The sequence below is a fragment of the Pocillopora verrucosa genome, chromosome 14 (genome assembly GCF_036669915.1).
Source record: "Pocillopora verrucosa isolate sample1 chromosome 14, ASM3666991v2, whole genome shotgun sequence".
Classification (NCBI taxonomy): Eukaryota; Metazoa; Cnidaria; class Anthozoa; order Scleractinia; family Pocilloporidae; genus Pocillopora; species Pocillopora verrucosa.
In genome coordinates, this window is record NC_089325.1 from 10,966,537 (window position 1) to 10,987,104 (window position 20,568).

The 20,568-nt window shown below is 38.1% G+C and overlaps 2 protein-coding genes across 3 annotated transcripts; one reads left to right on the top strand and one right to left on the bottom strand.

The window, feature by feature from the left end:
- Positions 1-176: 176 nt before the first annotated feature.
- LOC131789683 (pleckstrin) lies at positions 177-8,275 on the bottom strand. 2 transcript variants are annotated; one of them, XM_059106839.2, is made up of 13 exons: positions 7,857-8,275; positions 7,390-7,470; positions 6,744-6,821; positions 5,966-6,091; positions 5,326-5,399; positions 5,032-5,129; positions 4,365-4,561; positions 3,390-3,479; positions 3,245-3,295; positions 2,895-2,939; positions 2,560-2,643; positions 2,365-2,458; positions 177-1,519 (listed from the first exon to the last, which is right to left on the bottom strand). In XM_059106839.2, exons 1-13 carry the CDS (start codon positions 7,905-7,907, stop codon positions 1,371-1,373), a joined length of 1,218 nt encoding a protein of 405 aa, XP_058962822.1. In that variant the 5' UTR covers positions 7,908-8,275; the 3' UTR covers positions 177-1,370. The 2 variants fall into 2 exon arrangements, with proteins under 2 accessions (XP_058962822.1, XP_058962823.1); XM_059106840.2 differs by lacking the exon at positions 2,895-2,939.
- On the top strand, positions 8,267-19,923 carry LOC131789685 (integrator complex subunit 13-like). Its single transcript, XM_059106845.2, has 22 exons — positions 8,267-8,721; positions 9,297-9,371; positions 9,972-10,156; positions 10,840-10,920; positions 11,477-11,564; positions 12,281-12,406; positions 12,572-12,656; positions 12,823-12,930; positions 13,356-13,399; positions 13,561-13,606; positions 13,921-13,995; positions 14,662-14,765; positions 15,239-15,320; positions 15,439-15,515; positions 15,688-15,759; positions 16,080-16,165; positions 16,740-16,821; positions 17,160-17,244; positions 17,701-17,755; positions 18,043-18,203; positions 18,341-18,488; positions 19,035-19,923. Exons 1-22 carry the CDS (start codon positions 8,482-8,484, stop codon positions 19,066-19,068), a joined length of 2,139 nt encoding a protein of 712 aa, XP_058962828.1. The 5' UTR covers positions 8,267-8,481; the 3' UTR covers positions 19,069-19,923.
- The last annotated feature ends 645 nt before the right edge of the window (positions 19,924-20,568 follow it).

Sequence of the window (20,568 nt, forward strand, 5' to 3'; positions counted from 1 at the left end):
GAAATTTTTCATACAACATTTTCTCTATTTATGAATGTTTGTAAATTTACATTTGTAAATTTACTAATACCACAAGAGTATCACTTTGTCTTCACTTTTACGCTGCACGTACAACAAAAGCGCATTAAATATACTTGTTTCGTACAGGAAAAAGGGGGGAAGGGGGGGGGGGGGAGTTTATTGAGCTATGACGAAATGGATACTTGTCCGGCCAAAAATGAGTTATGTCCAAGTAAAATTATGTTTGACCACACAACTAGACAGACGCGCCCAATTTCTTCTACCATAAACTTCTTATGGTGTTAGTTTTAGGAATTGATATTTACATGATTCTTTATGCAGCACAATTGCTCAGGTGATTACAGATGCCCACGCTCTGATTGGTCAAAAATTACCCCATATCTTGCCATAATCACTCCCTGCGAGGTGATAATCATAATGAAGCCCTGATTTTCAAATGGCCGTCCTGTGAGTTAAAAGAAGCAAATCAAACGAAAGAAAGAGCAGTTTCTCTGATAATCACCCGAACAGTTATGCTAAGAAAGAAAATAATCCCCTCAGGCTAATATTATGGATTGACACCCACGAATTTTTGTATCGGGGACTATTTGACAACACTCGCTCGGCCTTAAGCGAATAATTGTTAAATGAATATTTGTCTCCATGTCGCCATCCTCTGCTTAATGTTTTACTGATACATTATGGGAGGAAAATAGCTGTCAGTGGTTAATCATGCTTGACTCTATTTACTTGTTTCATGCATTTAAGTTCAACGATGCGACTTACAGACAATTTTCTTCTTCCTTTTCACAGATATGGTGGCTTTTCTTTCTTTAATTCAATGCCTTAATAATACTCTTTTACATCGTATAGATAATAAAAACGTTCGTAAACGATAGGGCTTTTTTCATATTTAGTCCTCCTCAAACATATTTTCTTTTCAGTTTAAAAATCTGTTTCTATCATCTTCCAAGATGGTAAAAATTTATGACTGCAGTTGTACAAAAAATTTGACATGGGGCGTTACGGATATCAGGACAAATGCGAATGCGAAAACGTACCAATGAAGCTTCTTTTCAACTACTGAATAACAGGGATACGTAAAAGAGGAAATCAAACACTTCCTGATCGCAAATGTAATACGAACGTGTCGATAACACGTGACTGCGGTGTACTTCACGCCAAATCAACGCTGGTGCAAGTTCACTGTTTTAGTGTTGCTGGAAAATCTCGTGCTCTTGAGCAGTCCACATCAAAATGATCATTACGTAACGGGCGTATGGTGGTATTTTCTTCGTAATTTTCCAACAATTTACCTCATTAGTCTTAAGTACCAGAGTATTTTTCAACTCAATACTCAAAAGTATTTTTTACTCCATACTCCAAGAGTTCTTGCAGACGGTTTGAAGAGTTTGTACCCATTCCATTCTGTCTTCCTCGGACGCTGCTCGGAAAATGTATTTGATTCCTTTCCTTGTTCGTAAAAGAAATGTATACTGGGCTGTCTGTTTTCTTCTCCCTGGGATAAATAAAATGAGAATATTCTCATTTACTTGAGTCACCAGAGTAGATGGGACGGCCTTGCTAGAAAACCATCTTGTAAGAACAGCTACGATTTTTCTGACAGACCGACTTAAACAAGCGACAAACGGATCATCTGACAGACCAACTGCGGAGCAAATGACGAGCGGAAAGACTGATAGCCTGACTGACAGACAGTTTGCCAGCCCAACTAAAAGACAAACCGACGGACGGACAAACCCATCAATAAAATTGAGCAATAAGCAGGAAAACAGACTTATAGACACTGACTGATAAACTAACCAACAGACGTACCAACTGGTGAAGCAAATGACAAATGAAAGACCGATAGACAGACTGACAGACCAAATAACAGAGCAACTGCCAGACATTAGCACTCACTGGCAAACCGAACGACACACTGACCCACCGACAGGCTGTCGGACTGACAGATCGACAGACAGATCGACTGACAGAACGGACAGACTACAGACAGAGGGCTCCAGTGGACATCCGCGTATAATCAAATGCCTCAATTAGTTTCTTCTCCTGATTTTTGAGTGTTCACTCTCACTCGCAAAATATATCTAACATCTGCCTTATCGTCTTGCAATACAATCGCTCATTTTTTCCATCGTTTCCTGGAAGGCACGAAGTGCTCAAAAGTTATAATAACATAGCGCAAAAATCGCGTTATTTTACTTATCTTTCGCGAGAAGAACACGACGCTTTTTTACAAACTCAACACATCTAAAGCACAACCCCCCCCCCCCCCCCCACACTTCACCTCTACCCTCCCCCTCACCCTGAGTACGTATGTCAAAATTCAGTTAGAGATGTTACCATTTTCACTGTCGGTTCCGGAAAATTCTTCGTCGTTTTTAAGAGTCTTTACTTCAATGTCCTGCAACTTGATGCGTCCAACTGGCGCGGATGCCTAGGGGAAAAATCAACAATTTAACTGCGTAATTGAAAAGGGACTTCAGAATACAAAGAAAAGATGGTAAATGGACAGATACATCCAAGCTAAAGTTTTACCTTGGAAGGCCGACAGTAAAATAAGATAGTTGGCTCTGTACAAAGGATAAACTTTCTTGTTTTCCAGTTGTGTCGCACATGGCCCTGTGGGTTATATTTAGAGCATTATCAATTGCGCGTCAAAACTAATGCATGATTGCATCGGCTCTGTTTCACAACGCTCCCTGATTGGTCAAGAAAATTCGCGTCACTCTCTCTGCCAATCAGATGCAAAACTTCAAGTAGCTTCAGACGGCCGATGAAAACAAAAACGTCATTTAGGACCCTTTCCCGCTAAGCTTTATCTGATTTAACAAGAAATCGCGAAATTATTTACCAGTAAAATTTTCAGTCACCTCAAACCGCAAAAATTCAACAGTCAGAGAAAAAAAATCGCCAGTCTGCAAAGTAAAACTCTTATCAAATTTAAAGCTACACGTTGGTTGAAAGAGCTGCCCTAAAAAGGGTAGATAGAGTCCGCATTCGTGCCAAGTTGCCCATCCAGCCAGTACTTAATCCCCCCCCCCCCCCGCATTTCATCAGGCTTTCCCCAACAATAATATAATAATATTCAAAAAAGATGTACCATTGATTCTAAACTGTGTAGTACCAAAAAAATGTTCTACTTTGGTGCAAACAAACACTTAAAAAGTCTCGTTTCATTTCCAAGTAACCTTAGGAGAAGATTATTGATATCAGTATGGACCTTTTTCTGTAGGAAGCCTTGCTTGACAATATTTCCTTTGATAGCTCCACACTGGGAGGGAAAGAAAAAGGAACAGTGATGAATGGTTGTAATGGTTTACCAACTAATTATAAAACAACACGATAACAACAAAGTCAAAACATACCTGATCTCGTGGAATTTCATCGTCAGAATCACTAGAGTCATCCGACCATTCTAACTCTAAACCTTCATTGGCACTGAATCTCAGAGCAGACTGAAAAATACAAGGTGACCACAAGTCTGGACTGAGAAGGCCATAACTGTTGATGCTTACCCCTGATTTTTGAGGCACTACGCAGCTACTATTACATGTTGCCACTATCCCCACCTCCCACCTAGATTGGTTGCCAGTCCATTGTACACTAAATGTGGGAGGTCGCTCTACCCCACTCCCCCCCCCCCTTCCCGAACATTTCGTCAATTTCCCAGGCAGTTCACTGTTGTTAGTGTGTACTCTTGAGGTGAGCAGGGAGGAGGGGGGTGTGAGAGGGGCTCTGCAAAAGTTTTATGTCTTGCCCAACAATGTAACACAATAACCCTATCAGGGATTAAGCCTGGATCATAAGATTCAAGTTTCCGCATCCTAACCACACAGCCACTGTTATCTTCCATGGAAAAGGCAAGAAATGAAGGGAACCTTCCAGGTGAGAGTAACGTAAGACGAGTTTACATACATGTACCCTGAGGTACTAGATACCGCTTTCAGTGAGACACTAGTACTATAACTCTAACTCAACAGAAGGGACAGCTTATATAACAACTTCAATGCTTTCACCCTTAAAACCCAAAGGGCAACCAGCATCTAATTTTTTCTCACACTTATACTGCTGAATCTTTCATTAAGACCATGAGAGTAAAAAAAAATGATTGCCATCCTAAGAAGTTTTGAATTTTTAAGAAACTCTCCATGTCAGTACCAAAGGAAATTTGTAGAGAGGAGTGTGGGAAATATGGATACTGATGAGAAGGGTTTAATGAATCACCTGTCTCTTCTGAAATGCAAATTACATAGTTACACTTTACATGAATAGTGCCAACCATTGAAATTATCTTCTAATCAAAATTACTTTAATTCAAGAGCATGAGGCATGTTACTTACAAATCTGTAAAGAGCATCTGAACTATCCAGAAATGTGTCACAGTTTTCAAATTGTGTTTTTCTTCTAAATGATGTTTTACTTGTTATTCCAACTGGCTGGAGATGGGCATCCTCCAACAGCACAGATGCTAAGGCAATACCACTTTCACGACTTGACACAAAGGACCATTTAAGAAGCCAGTCAACCATTTGAATCCCTGTATTGTAAACAGCATGTGGTTCTCAAATGCTCATTTAAGTACTCTGACTGAACAATTCACTGCTTGACTACTCAGCACAATACTTTTGTTTAGATTAGACACTTTACTTACCCATTATTCTTTATTCATCATGTCAAAAATTGAGATGTGCAACATTGATGACAAAATATGATGGCAAAACTAAAGTGTTTCATGATTTAAAGTTGAGTTTGCCAATGAATTAACCTTTTAACTAAGATCTGTTTGTTAATTCCCCTCTTTAGCTCCTTCACATTGCTTTGGAAATAAGTTGTGAGAATTTGGTGTTACATAAATATAAAAACTTCTACTCTACAAATTTGCATATTCTCATCACTTATTTTCTAGATAATGTATAGATGTTATTGGGAGAATGTACATTTTAATCACTTCTGTAAGTTTAAGGCAAATAGTAATGGTAAATTTGAACTCATTTTCAGGATTCTCACCAGTAAAGCAGATTTTGTAAGTTTTATTTTCCTTGTGGCACAAATGATTGTTGAGAGGTATTCCTGCATCTGCATCTTGCATTGCTTCCACCATGTCCCTAAATTTGTTAATGTTGTAATTGTATTCAGTGTCTGGTATCAGTTTATAGATGAAGATATCATATATTATAAACGAATTGACTGAGGAACATAACAGCTAGCCTAGTTATCCCATACTAGCCTGATAAGCAGCCAAAATTTCCATCAAAACCAAAAATATAGAATAAAAAATTACTTCTGTGATCTGATTTAAACCTTATTTGTGTTGGAGTGAATTGTACAGCTGTCCTTGGGTAAGGACTTCTTGGAACCTCCTCGGTATCAGTGTGCTGTAAAAACATAAGATCAAATATCATTTTATTAACCCTTTAACTCCTAGGAGTGACCAAGACAGGATTTCTCCTTACAATATCCAGCAGATGAGTGATGCAAATGAAGAAAAATATCAATTGGGGATTATAAATTGACCCAATACCAAATTCTCCAAACTATCATAAGAACTGTATAGCAGACAGTAAGGAGAATTACCAATGAGATCTTGGGAGTGAAAGAGTTTAAGAGGCCCCTGACTCATTAACTCACTTATCCTACCAGTTTTTATTTCTGTTGAGATACAACAACCTGATTCTTTGAGCAATCATAAAGATAAACACAGGTCAAAGGTAGGTATTTTAAAGAAATGATCCTTGCAGGCACAGAAAGCTGTGATAATAAAGAATTGCAGAAAAGAAGTACAAAAAAGTCACGACAAAAAAAAAAACATCAAATCTTGTAATTAAAACTGGGTAATGGGTACCTACATGGTGACTACAACACTGTGGCTTGCAGCAGTTATCAAAAAGACCACCATGTGATGATGATATGTCAACATTATTTCTCTCAAGCTCAGCAATACCTTATATTTAATATCTAATCCTCTGACTGCATTTGCGATTGCTGTGGTCCACTGTTCACGTTCCTCTTCATTTGCTGCCTGAAGTAAGTACTCTCTATTCTCTTTGGTTGTTATCCTAAACACTCCCTGAAACACACAACATATTATTGAATTTATCCAACCCCAGAGACATTTTTGTCAATCACTCGTTTGATTATGTGCCAATTATTTCTAAGCTCCAAGATTCCACATATGGGCAACCCATGGAAATTTAACTACCATCCATGTCTGGGGTTGGGAATTTGAACCTTGCTTGGCTAGGGTGGGGAATTTGAAACTTGCTTGGCTGGGGTGGGGAATTTGAAACTTGCTTGGCTGGGGTGGGGAATTTGAACAGAACTGTGGAGTCTTCCCAGCAGAGTGGGAGTGTTGTATCTTTAAATATGGAGTTTTTTCAGGTAAATAGTTTAATTTCACAAACTAACAGATCAGGAGAAATGGTCTACAAGATTTAGGTCTTATAGCTTGGTTGATGTGTACAAAGTCACAATCACTGATTTTGCCTTTCACAAAAAAATTGGATGGGGTATTTGAACACAATTTTTGCCCTGAGGGATGGGAATTTGAACAAACTTATCTTCAAATGCTGTGGGATTTCCTAAGGGTAGGTTGAAGCTTAAAATTTATTGATGCATTACAGACCCAATTGGAGTCTATTCAGTCCTATTGCCATTAATAATTGCATATTAAAAGATTAAACATCATGGTGAAATACCAAAGATATCTTTAATGACACTACCTCCTTTTTGGTGTACTCTGTGCAAGGCGAGACTAAAAAGCAGCCTCTCAGTGGAATCTCTCCAGCATTATACATTATCTAAATAAAAAAAAACATAAAATAAAATTAGTTAGGGGATAAGTAAAAATAAATTTAACTCTGAGAGATGCATAATTCTGGGGGCCTCCTGCAAATGCACCATTAAGACCCATGTTTTAACTGAGCCCCCCACACACCCCCCCCTCCCTCTAATATGTCCCCAACTCTTCCCCATTACCTTCTACCGACAGGACTGGACACACTGGAAATTGATTCAGAAGGAGTAAATGGGAAAAGTGTAGCATGGTTGCACAGCATCATACTCCATTATGCATAGAGTTCTTAGATACATTAAACAATGTTGAGAATAGTAGATCATCTTTAAGACTAGGTAAAGTTAGAATAAAATAAAATTAGATTAACGGCTCGATTGTCTTGTATACCCTTCGCCTAACAGAGAGAAATGAATGCTGTATAGAAAGTCCCATTTGCAGACAATGATAGTGTTAATGCTGTTTGCCATTATTACCAACAAAGAAATCTCAAGAAAAGTTTTGCAATCAGCTTTAACAACTAATTATGTTCATCATGATCGACAGACTTCAATTACAACATCACTAAAGATAACCTGATTTTTTTTCTTGAAGTACACCAACATTTCTTCATGCAAAACAAACCATCTTGTCTTCCAATTGTGACGAACATGTCCCTTGAAAAAGAACAAAAGATATGATAATACATGTCGTTAAAGACGACAGTCTCAACTGAGTAAACACAAAACAAGCTTTGCAAACCCAACATGGGGTGCGAATTAACGAACATTTCAAACTGTGAGCAACAGTGCAAAAACCACGCATCGATTACACTTTTGAAATACTATCTATGGTCCTTGAATTTAGATTCAAAATAAGAAAATATACGATCTTTTTATACGTCTCTTTTAAAGTTCTTCCGGTGCTGCGGAAAAAATTTCTGCGGCTAGAAATATCTTATTGCGTTAACTGACATCCCGATCAAAGTTATTTTCTTGTTTCTTTGTTTAGTCTTTTTTTTTGTAAGCAGCGTTTGATATGATTTATTTGGTAGCATGCGTACCTTTTTCACAAGAAAACCCTCCTTCAATTTCCTTGGTTCCTTGCAATCCATGTTAGGTTTCCGCCGCGTTCAACCCCATAGCGTCGCAATAATGTCTACAATTATTTCCGAGTAGACACTGATCTTCGGAAGATGTCGTGACGAGCGTGATACTCGCGACGATCAGAATGAGGTCATTCACCTCCGACCACAGTAGCAGCTTTCTCCCTAGCACTGACCACATCAACTGAGAAAACGCTGAAACTGAAACCTCCGTTCAGACCTCCCTCTTGAGTTACGTGAAATTTGAGGAGTACGGTGGCCCACAACTGTCACGCCAATATCAAATTTGAAACGACAACTATCAAATTACTTATTGCAAAAACCAAACAACCACGGTAAAAACAAAACCAATTACGACAATTCAAAATTCACCACGGCAATAGCAAATCGGTCACAACAAAAACAAATTCATCATGGCAAAAACTACAGTGGCCATGTAGCGAGTCACAAAACGTGACAGGCGCGTAAAATCTGCATGAACTCTTGAAGTTCTGTAACCTGCTTTGTGACCAGGCTTCCAACATGGCGGACAAAAGTAATAGAAAGTAAGCCACGCTTTCCGTGGCTGTAAAAGTCTCTTACGATGGCTAGCGATAAAGCAAAAGCTCCTATGAAGAGAACTGTGATTGTGTTAGATCACAGTTCCAAATTTCTGACGTTGTCTAAGCAGCATATTGACTTTGATGGTGGAGGGAAAAAAAGCAAGAGCAAAGGTTCCAGCTCGACGTCTTCACCTGTTTTCAAGAGCTCTTGGACATGCAGTATCGAAGCGGCAGTCGAGTACTGTAGAATTGTGTACGATATATTCCCAAATGAGTATCTGGTAAGTCTGGTCACATTTTGTATTTCGTGCTGTATTGATTTGTGTGTAAATAATTTTCCTCGTCTCGTAATTCACGCTAGATAGGTTGGAAAACAAGTCTTTCCTTTTTGGAAAGATATCCGTATAACCCCACACTATTCTTAAGCAGAACCGTAGCCCCAAATGTAATCCTTTGTTTTTTCGCCATTGTTTTCCAGATCCAATAACTGTATGCATAATGAAGTATGGGGCTGTGTGGGAATCTTGCCCTTTTTTTTTTAAAGTATTATCCAGTCGCAGTTGTTTTGAGCGGCGAGAAGATATGTACTGGTGAGGAGGGGAAGATGAAGGGTGGGGCTAAGAAGGGGTAGAGGTACTGAATTTTTTAACGCTCTCCGTAAGAAATAAGAGCTAAAATCTTACTGTAGAAAACCCAGTCTGCAGAGTGTGGGGGAACTCGACGAGATCTTGTACATGCAAAGGCAATTTTGCCTGATGAAATGTAGAGTAAGAAAGAAAAGGACTTTAAATTAAAAGCAAAAAAACAACAAGAAGAAATTGGTCTTTTTCGATAATATTTTGCATTCTTTTCTAAGGTCAAGGTAGTTGTTTCTGATGATGATGCCCATGTGATGAACTCTTGGTCTCATGAACAGCAGTGTGTTCCACAGGTAAGGATGTCATCAAATTACATTTATAAGCTCAGTACACTTGTATCTGAGGTTCAAAATCTTGTTGGCAAATAGACCCTGTCACTGACCGGATAGACTGTACAGATTTTTATCAGCTTAAACCAGAAATAACACTAAAAACTGGGGCTTATTCTTGTTCTGTAGGTAGACTCAAACCTGTATTTAGCAGTCAACACACAAATTTACTGTGGGTGACTGCTTTATACAGGTTTGACTTTAATTCATTCTAATTCCCTTATGTTTTTCTGGACATAGGCCATTGACAATTTCCCTTCTCCACCTCTTCCTGTCCTGGGCTTGCCTTTCAAGTGTGGTCCAGGTGTGGCTGCAATTCTTCATCTCAGCCTGAACATCTTGCTGCTAGGTATTGTTTTGGGCATCCTCTTTTCTGTTTGCCTGAGGGATTCCATTTCAAGGGTTACCTAGTAACACTGTCAGTATTTTTCCTCAAGGAGTGCCCAATCCATTTCCTCTTCCTCCAAATGACTTTTATTTGAACAGATACCTGACCTGATCTTTCCCTTAGCTCCTTGTTAGTTAATTGCTATACAATTCATTGTTCTTAATGGTATTTGATAGCTATTAAAGTCTTTTGCTGGCCTTGGATCCCCTAAGGAAGATAATGGAGAAAACTGTTCCATGATATATGGACTAACATCAGCTGTCCAATGTCTCTATGAACCACCGCCTCAAAACTCCAAAACGCATCAAACAACTTCTTCTGTTGATACAGGAAGGATTATTTGCATCACAAACTTGAAAAAGTCAGTCCTGTTTTGTTATGTCCTAAAAGTGAACTTGTGTCATAATGTTCAGCTCTCCAAAATTAGCTTTCTTTAATTTGTTAGCATCAATTTTATTTCAGTGGCTTTGATGTTATTTTTAAATGTAATAATTTGGTTACTAGACTTAACCAATAGTATTCGCAAAAAGAAGAATTGTTTTTAAATTAAGTACATGTATCCATTTTATTTTCCTTGTGTTCACCGTTACATCCAAACTTTGTTATGCATATTCTTCAATCTGTTCATTTTACATCTCTTATTGTACTGTCAAGTAGAAATTGTTTAACAACTGAACACTTCTTAAGTTGATTATTTCTTTTTACTCTAATAACTTTATCTACTGTAAGGAGAAATTACTGATGCTAGTCACTCTTGGGGGTTAAAAGGTTAACCCTTTGACTCCCAAGATCCAAATATCAATTCTCTACACTGTTGGTCAAACATTTCTAATCATTTTAGTTCTGAGAATTTGATGTTTAATTACAAAGTATCCTCGCATTGAAAATTTTTGTTTTTCTCCACACCTTTCTGCTTGACAAGATATTCATTCTTGATGAAAAGATTGGTTGCTCCATTCAAGTTGTTTTATGTATTGTGCAGGTGTATTGGAAGATGGATCCTCCAGGATCAGCGAGTTAAAATTGTGTTACCATTTCTTTTAGTGAAGGCCATGTCCATGCTCTTGTAGCATGTGCTACGGATATACTAGAACAACAGAACAGTGAAGTGGGTTCAAGTGACAGGTAAGAAATTTAAAGAAATTTCTCCTGAGGTCATTTTTCTTGTGTGTGTTTTGCTTGTTTGTTTTTTTTTATTGACTTCATTCTTTGTTTCTTTTTTACTTACAATATTTTGTAAGAAAAGTAAAGACTAAAAAACTTAATCTTATTAATAACATTACATTTTCTTGGAACAAAACACATACACTACTGACGTTACTTACAATTAGGCTTAGATAATAACTGGAATAAATTAGTTAAGTTAACTTGACTTCATTCTTTAGACATGTATAAATTCTCTCTTTTATTCTTATTAAATGTCATTAAACAAGAGATGTTCTAGGATTTTTTATTAATGATGTTTATATCAGTGGGAATTTATCCTAGTTTTGATTTGTGATTTCTGGCACTTTTTTGTATTCTCCATACTAAAAGAGAAAAAAGTGACTTCCATCTGGCCCTTTGAACCAATACAAACCATTCTTGTTATACATGTAAGGCATTTAATGGTAGACCTGTTTGTTGGTACAGAGATAGTTTGGAGTGATAGCAATTTTTGTGCAAAAAATCACCTTTTTAGTGTCCAACCAATCAAGAATGTAGACCTCATTTTTATTCATGTCCCTTTGAGTGGAGACAGTGGAAAGTTTACAGAAAAAGCACCAAAGGTATGAACTTGATAGGATTACTGAAGACATGAGATTTAACCTTCTCATTTCTGCGATCATAAAGCTTAATTCTCCAAGCACATGGCCCTATTATTTACTATTGGCTAGTATTGAGAATTTGGTGTTCTACACCGCATGATAATTTCATTATCATGTGGTGGTTCATTGGTCTGCCTTAGAAGAACCTTTATGAACCTGACCGGATCCAAGCATTTAAGCCTTGTAGAGAGGGAATGCTCGTAATATGGTAAATAAATAAATAAATAAATAAATAAATGTACAGTACCAAAGGTGATAATTTGTGCACCAAAATTAGTCTGACTCAATAAAAAAAAAAGGTCACTGTGCTCATTCAATAGCTAATGACCACTGTGCCTCTTTACTTGGTGAATTGATTGAAAAATAATACAGGACATGTCCTTGAGATGTGCACAGGCTCATTGGCCTGATTATGTGATTTTTGTGTGCAGTACAAGGTGTGCAGTGCAATACTGAGGAATCACCTGAAAGGAAAAATTAGTTTGGGGTTGATTTGATGTGGTATTTTTTCTTGGCCAAAATACCCCATAGATACCTTCAAAATTTATAAATAGCTTCTTTGTACATTACATTCAAAATCCCATTTGGAAATTGAGGACAACAGAAAATTATTTTAAATACAATGTCAGTCATAAGTTAAGCTGTGATAAAGATGAAAATATTGTGCACTTTTCCAGGGATCATCTTTGCTGTCAATAACCATCAGCTCCCACAAAGCATCTCAGCTGGTTAGTAAACTCAGCATCATGGCACAAAAGCACTTTCATCTGAAGTCTACAACAGTCACAGGGATACCAATGAAAGTAGGATATATTTTTTTTAGTGGTGGACACCATCCTCTAATATTCTGTTTCTTTTGAGTTCAAAAAGAAATTTTTGGTTTTTGGTGATGCCCAGATGTGCAGCAAGGGTTTATTACAACTGTAGACTGAAGGGATTTTTTTGCCAATGAATTTTTTGTTTGTCAGGAAGAGCAGCACTCTGGAAGCTCAGCTAACTATGATGTGGAAATTGTCCATTCCTCTCAAGTGCATATGGAGCAGGCTGTTGCAAGTAAGATTGCCAGATTGCCTCCATACCACAACCATGTTTGATGTTTGCCAGTATGCAATTTTAAGTTTTTCCCAGTGTTTGACTGGCAAGCTAGCATGTCTTTCCCAAAATTACATGCTGTACATTACAGACTAATTATTTACATGATTTTATGAAATTATTATAGACGTGTTTTGTGGTGATGAAACTGCACCAGGGAAAAAGGAAAGTCCTGGAACATCTAAGGATACTGTTCATCTGAAGTGGTGCACACCCAAGACAACATCTGCACCAGGTATGTACCCACTTCCTGCCATGTCCATTCCCAATTGCCTGCCCTGCCCATTCCCCACCTCCTGTCCTGTCCATGCTACACCTCCTCTGCCTGACTGAAGATATGTGTAGTGGTTCAATTTTTTTCCTTAGTTTAAAACTTTTTAAACAACTATCATTTTTGTTTGCCTTTGTCTTTTGCTCGTTGTCATTTCCTGACATAAAGGAAGGTGAAAAAATCAAATTTGTTTCATAGATTTAAAACCAATAAAGGTTATTCCACCACAACATCTGAATTTGATACTCAAAGAAAGGAATCCCTTAAAAGTGCATATCTGATTTCGATTTTCAAGCAGTCCTCCACAGAGAAATCATTCCTTTTCCTTTTTTTGGTGTGTGGCTGTATTTACTGTTATTTTTTACCAGACTTTTTTTCTGTTGTTTCAGAGCTTCAAGCTTGTATTGGTTGTTATAGGATCACACCAGTAGAGGTAATGTTGAATTTTACATCATGGTAAATGATCTGAAAGTTTTTAAAATTTATTTTATATTCATCAAAACATTTAAATTGTGTGGTTAAACTTATATTTTCACTGAATATTTATAAACACTGATGTGAGTTAGTTGAACATTGCATTTTCTCTCTGTGCAGGTCAACAGTAGACCTACAGCATGCCTCATTTCTTTCCTGCTACAAGGTAAACTTAAAAAAAAATAACACATGAAAGAAAAAATTTCATGTTTTAGTACCTCTCCACACAAAACTTTTATTAATTCAGAAATATATAATATTATTATGCCTTTGTTTTTCTAAAGAATGCAGACAGTGAGGCAGAGATTTGTTTTAAGGCCAAAAGCAGTGATAGAATTTTCAGAAAGACTTTTCCCTTTCTGAACAAAAAAAGAACAAACAGGGCCCAAAAAACAAGAAAAATTAGTTCACCTTGATTCTTTTTCCTTGGTCCTTAGCCTTTTGATTGGCCTGTTGGTCTTATTTGTTATTTCCTGACAGGTCGACAAGTTATGTTAGAGCAGCCTAAGAAGTCTGGTGGAAAACTGGTGTCCCATATTCTGGCAAGTCATGGAGGTATCAAGGAGCTTTTGCATTAGTTACCTCATCAGCTGGTTTTGGGGGAGTGGGGGGGGGAGAGAGACAGGTATCAATCGCTAGGTGTTTTTCAAGTTAGCAGAGACAAGTGAGAAAGCAACACAAAGGGCAGATCAACAGAAAAAAATGTCATTTGTTCTGCAGGCTTTTACCTTACATGCTTCTGTTAACCCCTTTTTATACCTCATATCAATATGCATATTCTCCATACAACTCCTAATACATTTCCTATAGTCCTGATAAGGAGAATTTGTTTGACAATCAGAAGCTTCTTTAGTTCACGATCATGCTCCTTATTCTCATGACTTTAATGTATGATTCATCAAGGATGCTGTAAGGAGAAATTGGATCCACGTCACTTTTAGGAGTTAAACCTTTACACCCCAACATCATTATGCATATTCTCCATACTGTTCTGTATACATTTCCTAAGATGCTGACAAGGAGAATTTGTTTAACAATCAAGAGCTTCTTCAGTTGTTAATCATTTCCTTTATTCTCCTGACCCTAATGTGTGATTCAGGGGTGATATTTTAAGGAGAAATTGGATGCTGGTCACTCTTTGGATTCAAAGAGTTAAAAGGGTCAAAGGTTGAATTCATTAGCAGCAGCCCCATTCAAATTCTTATACTCTTGTTCTTTCAGGTGATATTTTTATACATTGCTTAGCGACGTACCGTACCCCAATGGAAGATCCCCCATCCATTAGTGAAGGGTGTGGCGGCCGAGTAACAGACTACAGAATCAACGTGAGTCTGATTAAATTTAAGATATAAATAAATAAATATAAATACGTTTTCAAAAACGTTGGAATTTGAAAATATACATAATACATTTATACCATTTGTGCGAGGAAATTGGAATTGAAATTGGAACGTTTTTGAAAACAGGTATATATATATATATATATATATATATAAGAAAAGTTGAAAAAGCTTCGAGTTATCGGGAGTGAAAACAAAGGATCGGATGTGGGGGAAAAACGGTGTTTAGCGTTTTTTCTATTCATACAGGCTGTATTTAAATCAAATTTATTGATAAAGAAGTCAGTACACGGAGTAAATGCATGGTGGAAATCAAGGAGAAAAATATTTTGGTTCGAGTTAGCGCGAGGTTCGAGTTATCGGGATTCGACAGTAGTATACATGGGCTCATTGGTCAAGTTTGTGAAAAGTGTTTCATTTTAAAAGTTGTTCGTCAAATATGTGTTTTTTTTTTTAAGGATTTTGGTGAATTCATGAAGGCGAACAGACTTGCGCCTTGTTCATGGAACAAAAAGAAAGGAAAGTCGCCCCTAGATAAAGGTATTCAAGTTTTACAAATGAAGTCAACTGCCATTTTGCGGAAACCGTGGATAACCTACATGTGTTAGTCATGGAAGTAGCTCTGTATAACAACTTTAAATGGGAAAATATTCTGTAGGTCTGGCAAGACTGGAGCGCTGTACAAGATACTGGCCCATGGTGATCGGTGAAACACTGCTTTGTAACATGATGCAGGTATGGAAGTATTGACAATGTAGTCAACTATTGAGAGTTTTTTGCTAAAATGTAACAGAGACACCTCTTCAAAACGTGAAAGGGCCATCTCCGTTGTGAATATTTAAAAGTATTCATATATTTTTTTCTGCAGTGGAAGTTAATTCTGTTCATATGTTGCACATTCAAACAGCTTTTAGAACCTCTACCAACACTTATGGCGAAGGAGACTGTTACAGAAAATGATGTACTTGAATGCAAAAGAGTAAGAACATGGATTTCATTACATTTATTTCTTACTGGTGAAAAGTAAATAAATAGATAGATAAAAAACGCCTGCACATCAGAGCTAGGATAAGTTTCAGAATTGACTTTCCACGGTTGATTAGAGTTAGTTTGTTCCAGGCGTTTAGTTAGTAAAACGGAGTTAAAACAGGAGTAGAGTTAAAGGTTTTTTGACTTGTATTGGAGTGTCTCTTGTGAAGTTTTTTCACACTGAAAGCGAAACTAAATGAAAGGCGCCAAGCTGGATGAAAGATTTACGCTGACTATGCTTAAACAACTGTTTTTGTTTTGGATATATAGGTTATCTACAGAGTTCAAGCCATGGAAAGTAGGAATGATCCGCTACCAGTGTCTATGACTGGAATCAGAGGAAAAGGACCGAAAAGGTAACTTATACAATACCAACCAATAAGAACTGTGATGAACAACGCTTATAACCAATCAAAATTAAGAAAGATACGAGAGATGTCGACCGCGGAAAAAAACTAAGCGGTTTTCATGGGCGGTATGTTATGTAACCTCTTGCAAACGTGGGGAAAATACAAATTAACCAATCAGAACAATGATGAACAGTGCAATGAACCAATCAGTACTAGGAAAGATACAATTGGTGTCGGGCCCAGGAAGAATGAAACGATTGTAACGGAATGAAATCTCAATCACATCTGGTAAGCGTAGGAAAATACGTAATAGCAAATCACATCTGTGATTGACGATACGATAAACCAATCGGAAGACAAAAAGTTACAACTGGTGTGAAGCGCAGATATATACAGATTGCGTTAAGGGCGAGAAGTTCCATTTCCTTTGGTAGGCGCGGGAAATTATGTTACTAGCGCATGAAAATGTGAACCATAGATTTTATTCCGGGTACATATTATTGCTTTGGGTAATTACGTAAACTTTTCGCAAGCAGATTATATGACTGATGTCTTTTGTTTGTTTGTTTGTTTTTACCAGAGAGGAACAGTATCGGCAGATTTGGGCTGAATTGGAGACTTACCTAGAAGCTGCCAGTAGAACATCCAAAATGCATGAAAAGGTGACGACAACAGTTCTTCTTTAAAACGGCATGGATCTATTAAACCATTTACTTGATTATCGACGCCAATTTTTTTTTACGCAGAGTAGTGGATACAAAGGCGAAAAGTTTGGCGACTCCCGTAAAAAGCACGTTTTCACGCTTAAGTCTTGTTGCCTAACGACATCTCTCACAAGAACTTAGAGATTTAATTAGTCGAATCCCACTAGTTTCAACCCTTGACCATGTGAATACTTGACTGTTTATGAAGCTCTGATTTCTTCGAAATTGCGCGTCCAAAATATATATCTTGTTTAGCGAAGTAATTCCAAGTCGTATCTTGTATTTTTTTCTCGAAGGTGTTGGAATGCCTACGTGGCACCAGTCCGTCAAGTAGTACCACAGACAGCCCAAGGAGAGAGACACCTACAGATGAACTTGAAAGTGGGTATATCGCTCACCCATCTCGCCTCGTGGTTCATTCTTTCCCTTTCTACTTGCATTTTACTTGCAAAATATGCACGACACAAAAGCAATTTGAGTGTCTATCGAGAAAAAAACCTATTATCGGTAGACTTAGTCTCCATGCTGTTCTCTTTACAATTCCTGAGGTGCTTCCAAGGAGATTTTCTTCAACAATCAAGAGCCTCTTTAGTTGGTGATCATTTCTTTTATTCATAATGTGTGATATTGTAGAGAGGAATTAGACTCAAGTTACTCCAAGGGATTAAAGGGTAAAACGAAACGTAAAATCTTTTTGCTTGAGGTTCGTTACAGTAAAAAATTAAATTTAAATGCACGAAAATGTAACTGCCTTCCCTGCCTGCCCTCGGAAGACAACTTGGAATGGTTTCACCCTATTGCTTCCGCAGGCGTTAATCTTTTCTCTCTCTTCTACAGAAAATAATCATTCCAAACTTTCAGAAGTTTCGCTCTCTTGGCAGGAGATTGACAGGTCAGTTTATAAAGTATATAGCAGCTGTAGTGTTTATCTCTTTAATTATTACTCTCAAAAAGAATCGCGTTCAATTTATTCTTTCTCAAGGTTGTAACAGGTTTTTTCCCCCTGAATTTGTAACCTCTCCTTACTTTGCGCACTTGTTTCGTTAGTTTGCTGGCAGTGACAAAACCAGGTGGGGAGACTTCAACGCGGCGGAGCGTCCTCAACTCGTCCTCGTGTAACGATAGAAAATAAAGGAGGTAATCTCATGATAAATTTTGCTTTTAAATAATCTCTTTCAGATACCAAAGTATGACGGAGCGCGAGAAGACTGATTTCAATCGCGGAGATACAAACAATGAACACTTCTTCAAAAGAAGTATTGCGTCAGCGGTTACGGAGCAGACGCACAAGAGATTGCGTACCGATAATCAACATGGAATGAATAAACAGACGGGTAGAGGTGAGAAAAGCCATGTGATGAGGCTCAATTTTGGTGTTAGAAAAAATGTTTACGCGTAGATGATTTCCTTATACCGTGTATTGTCAGTGAGGCAAAAGGACACTGATTCATGTTGACGGTTGATTCGTTTCTTCCAGGCCCAGGAAGTTCTCTTCTCTCGATGTGGAACAGTAAAATGAACGCAATAGCAGCCTCGCGGCACGAGGAATTTGCTGGCAGGCTTCAGTCGACAGGGAACAAAGCCGAGCTTTACTCCAATCCTATGGACAGCGGAAGTAACAGCAGGTAGGGCTTGTACGCGTGTAACTAAGCAAATTCTAAATCTTCCCTTCCGCCTTCCTAGAAGGATTCGAACCCTAAGGTAGCTCCGATTCCGTGGTCGAATGCTTTATCAACTGAGGTGCACAGAACTCTTTGGCGAGCCGGCAATAAAGTACTACCAGCAAAACTAAAACCAATATCGAACAGGTTATTTGTGATTTCCTGCTATTTGAGTTCTCGTTTTTTAGCTGTAGTGGAGTCCAGGGTGAGGGAAGCAGGCCCCTCTTGGACCCGTTGGTTTGTTTACTACTTGTGTGACAGAGAAAATCTTGCAGAAACAGGATCGCATGATACTACAAAGTATTAAATATTTAGAATTTAATTTTCTTGAAATATTTCTTAGTTTGCTTAGGTCATGGTGCAAAAAAGATCATATGATCTTTAAATCAAAGTTTTGAAGCGGGAGGCCCCCCCCATAATAACTTATGTTCTGCTTGTTCGAGACATAATCGAAACCCGCACTTAATAGTTGAATGTTGTTGTTGTTGTTTTGTTGCGTTAATCTTTCAGTGGCAGAGGCACACCCGTGGAAGAATGGCTGTAGATTGAGATGTCGTAGTGCATAAAGTGAGGCGTGAGGTGTAAGGTTGGAAAAAATTATCTGCATGTACTTCACCTCACGCTTGAAAGAAAAGAACCCCCACGAGTTGACACGCGAGGTCTCAATGTTGCCAGGAAACGACTTACCACAGCCGCTGGCCGAGTAGAGCTCCGAAGGGTTAAAGAACGTTTTGAAATCAACCACGGCCAAAGGCTTTCAATGAAAATTTTTACTAGTAAATGGAATTTCTTTACGACACTGTTGTCGTCATTGCCTCCTCTGTTGTAGTGCAAAATTACTATGCAAGGTGCACCTAGAATTTCGTCATCGGTTTAATGTAAATAGAAGCTGATAACTTTTACGAGTTTATGCTACTTTTCTAAGTTGTGTCATTTCAGGAAATGTTTTCCAGCATCAGCATTGATACATTCCTTGCTTGTTTTGTAAGAACAAATGACCTTGAAGTGTTTACCAGCTTGTTTACTGACGTTTGGAAGCGCTGGATTTGTCAAAGACTTGTGCGAGCGGAAAGGCCATTCCTCGGCTATGACTACGAGCGGACCATCTTTCCCGTGTTCGTGCTCGAAACGGACTAAATGCACACCTCTGTAACTCTGTATTGGAGTAGCTTTTCCGTAAAGAATTGTAGACTTGATGCGAGAATCCCTCCAAGACTCTTTGTCCTTCCTCCAAGTTGAGGATTTCCTTTCCGCGAGATCTTTGCAGGAAGTCAGATGTTTCTGCGACATTAGTTCGCGTTAAAACGAATATTCAGTAGAAATGGCGTTAATTATAATTTCTGTAGCTGTGATAATTCTCCACTGAAACTCAGCAATAAACTTTACTAATTGAGATAAAGCAGCGAGTGAATCTCCAAATTTTTCAGCAGATTACATCGGAGGAAAACCCAGACAGCGCAGTATTGTCTCCGGCGGGTTTCTTTTCACTGTGAATTAAGATAACATCTACTGAAAACGCAACCTTTGCCTTCGCTTTTGATGACAGTTTCCAAGGAAACAAACCCCATAAGACTCCCGTCGGCAAGTGATTTGACAGCAGCTCAGCAGGTGGCGAATTCTCGTGTTTGGACTCATATTTATCTACTTGCGTAGGCGGTTGGATTTGTAATTTGCATGCATATCAAAGAGTCCTCAGTTTGCAGAATCATTGTCTTAATGAAGAGATGGAAATATCTCATAAGCGATCTCCTGATCTGCCCTTTACTTTACTTAACCCATAACGGCTGTTTGACTGGTTTATTGGGATATATTCCGACTTCTAAACCGAAAAAAAACCGATCACTTTTCCCTCGGAAAATTTATTTTGATCACACGCATTTTTGTTTTAGTGACGCCAATATTCCCTTTCCTTTTTTCCAAGAAGAAAGGGTAGTTTGATAAAGCAGATATTTCAAACTGCTTCATAGCTATTAGTACGAAGAATTTCACGGCCGCTGGTGGTGATACAAACTCGTCTGCGATACGATGATTGCTCTAATGAAGA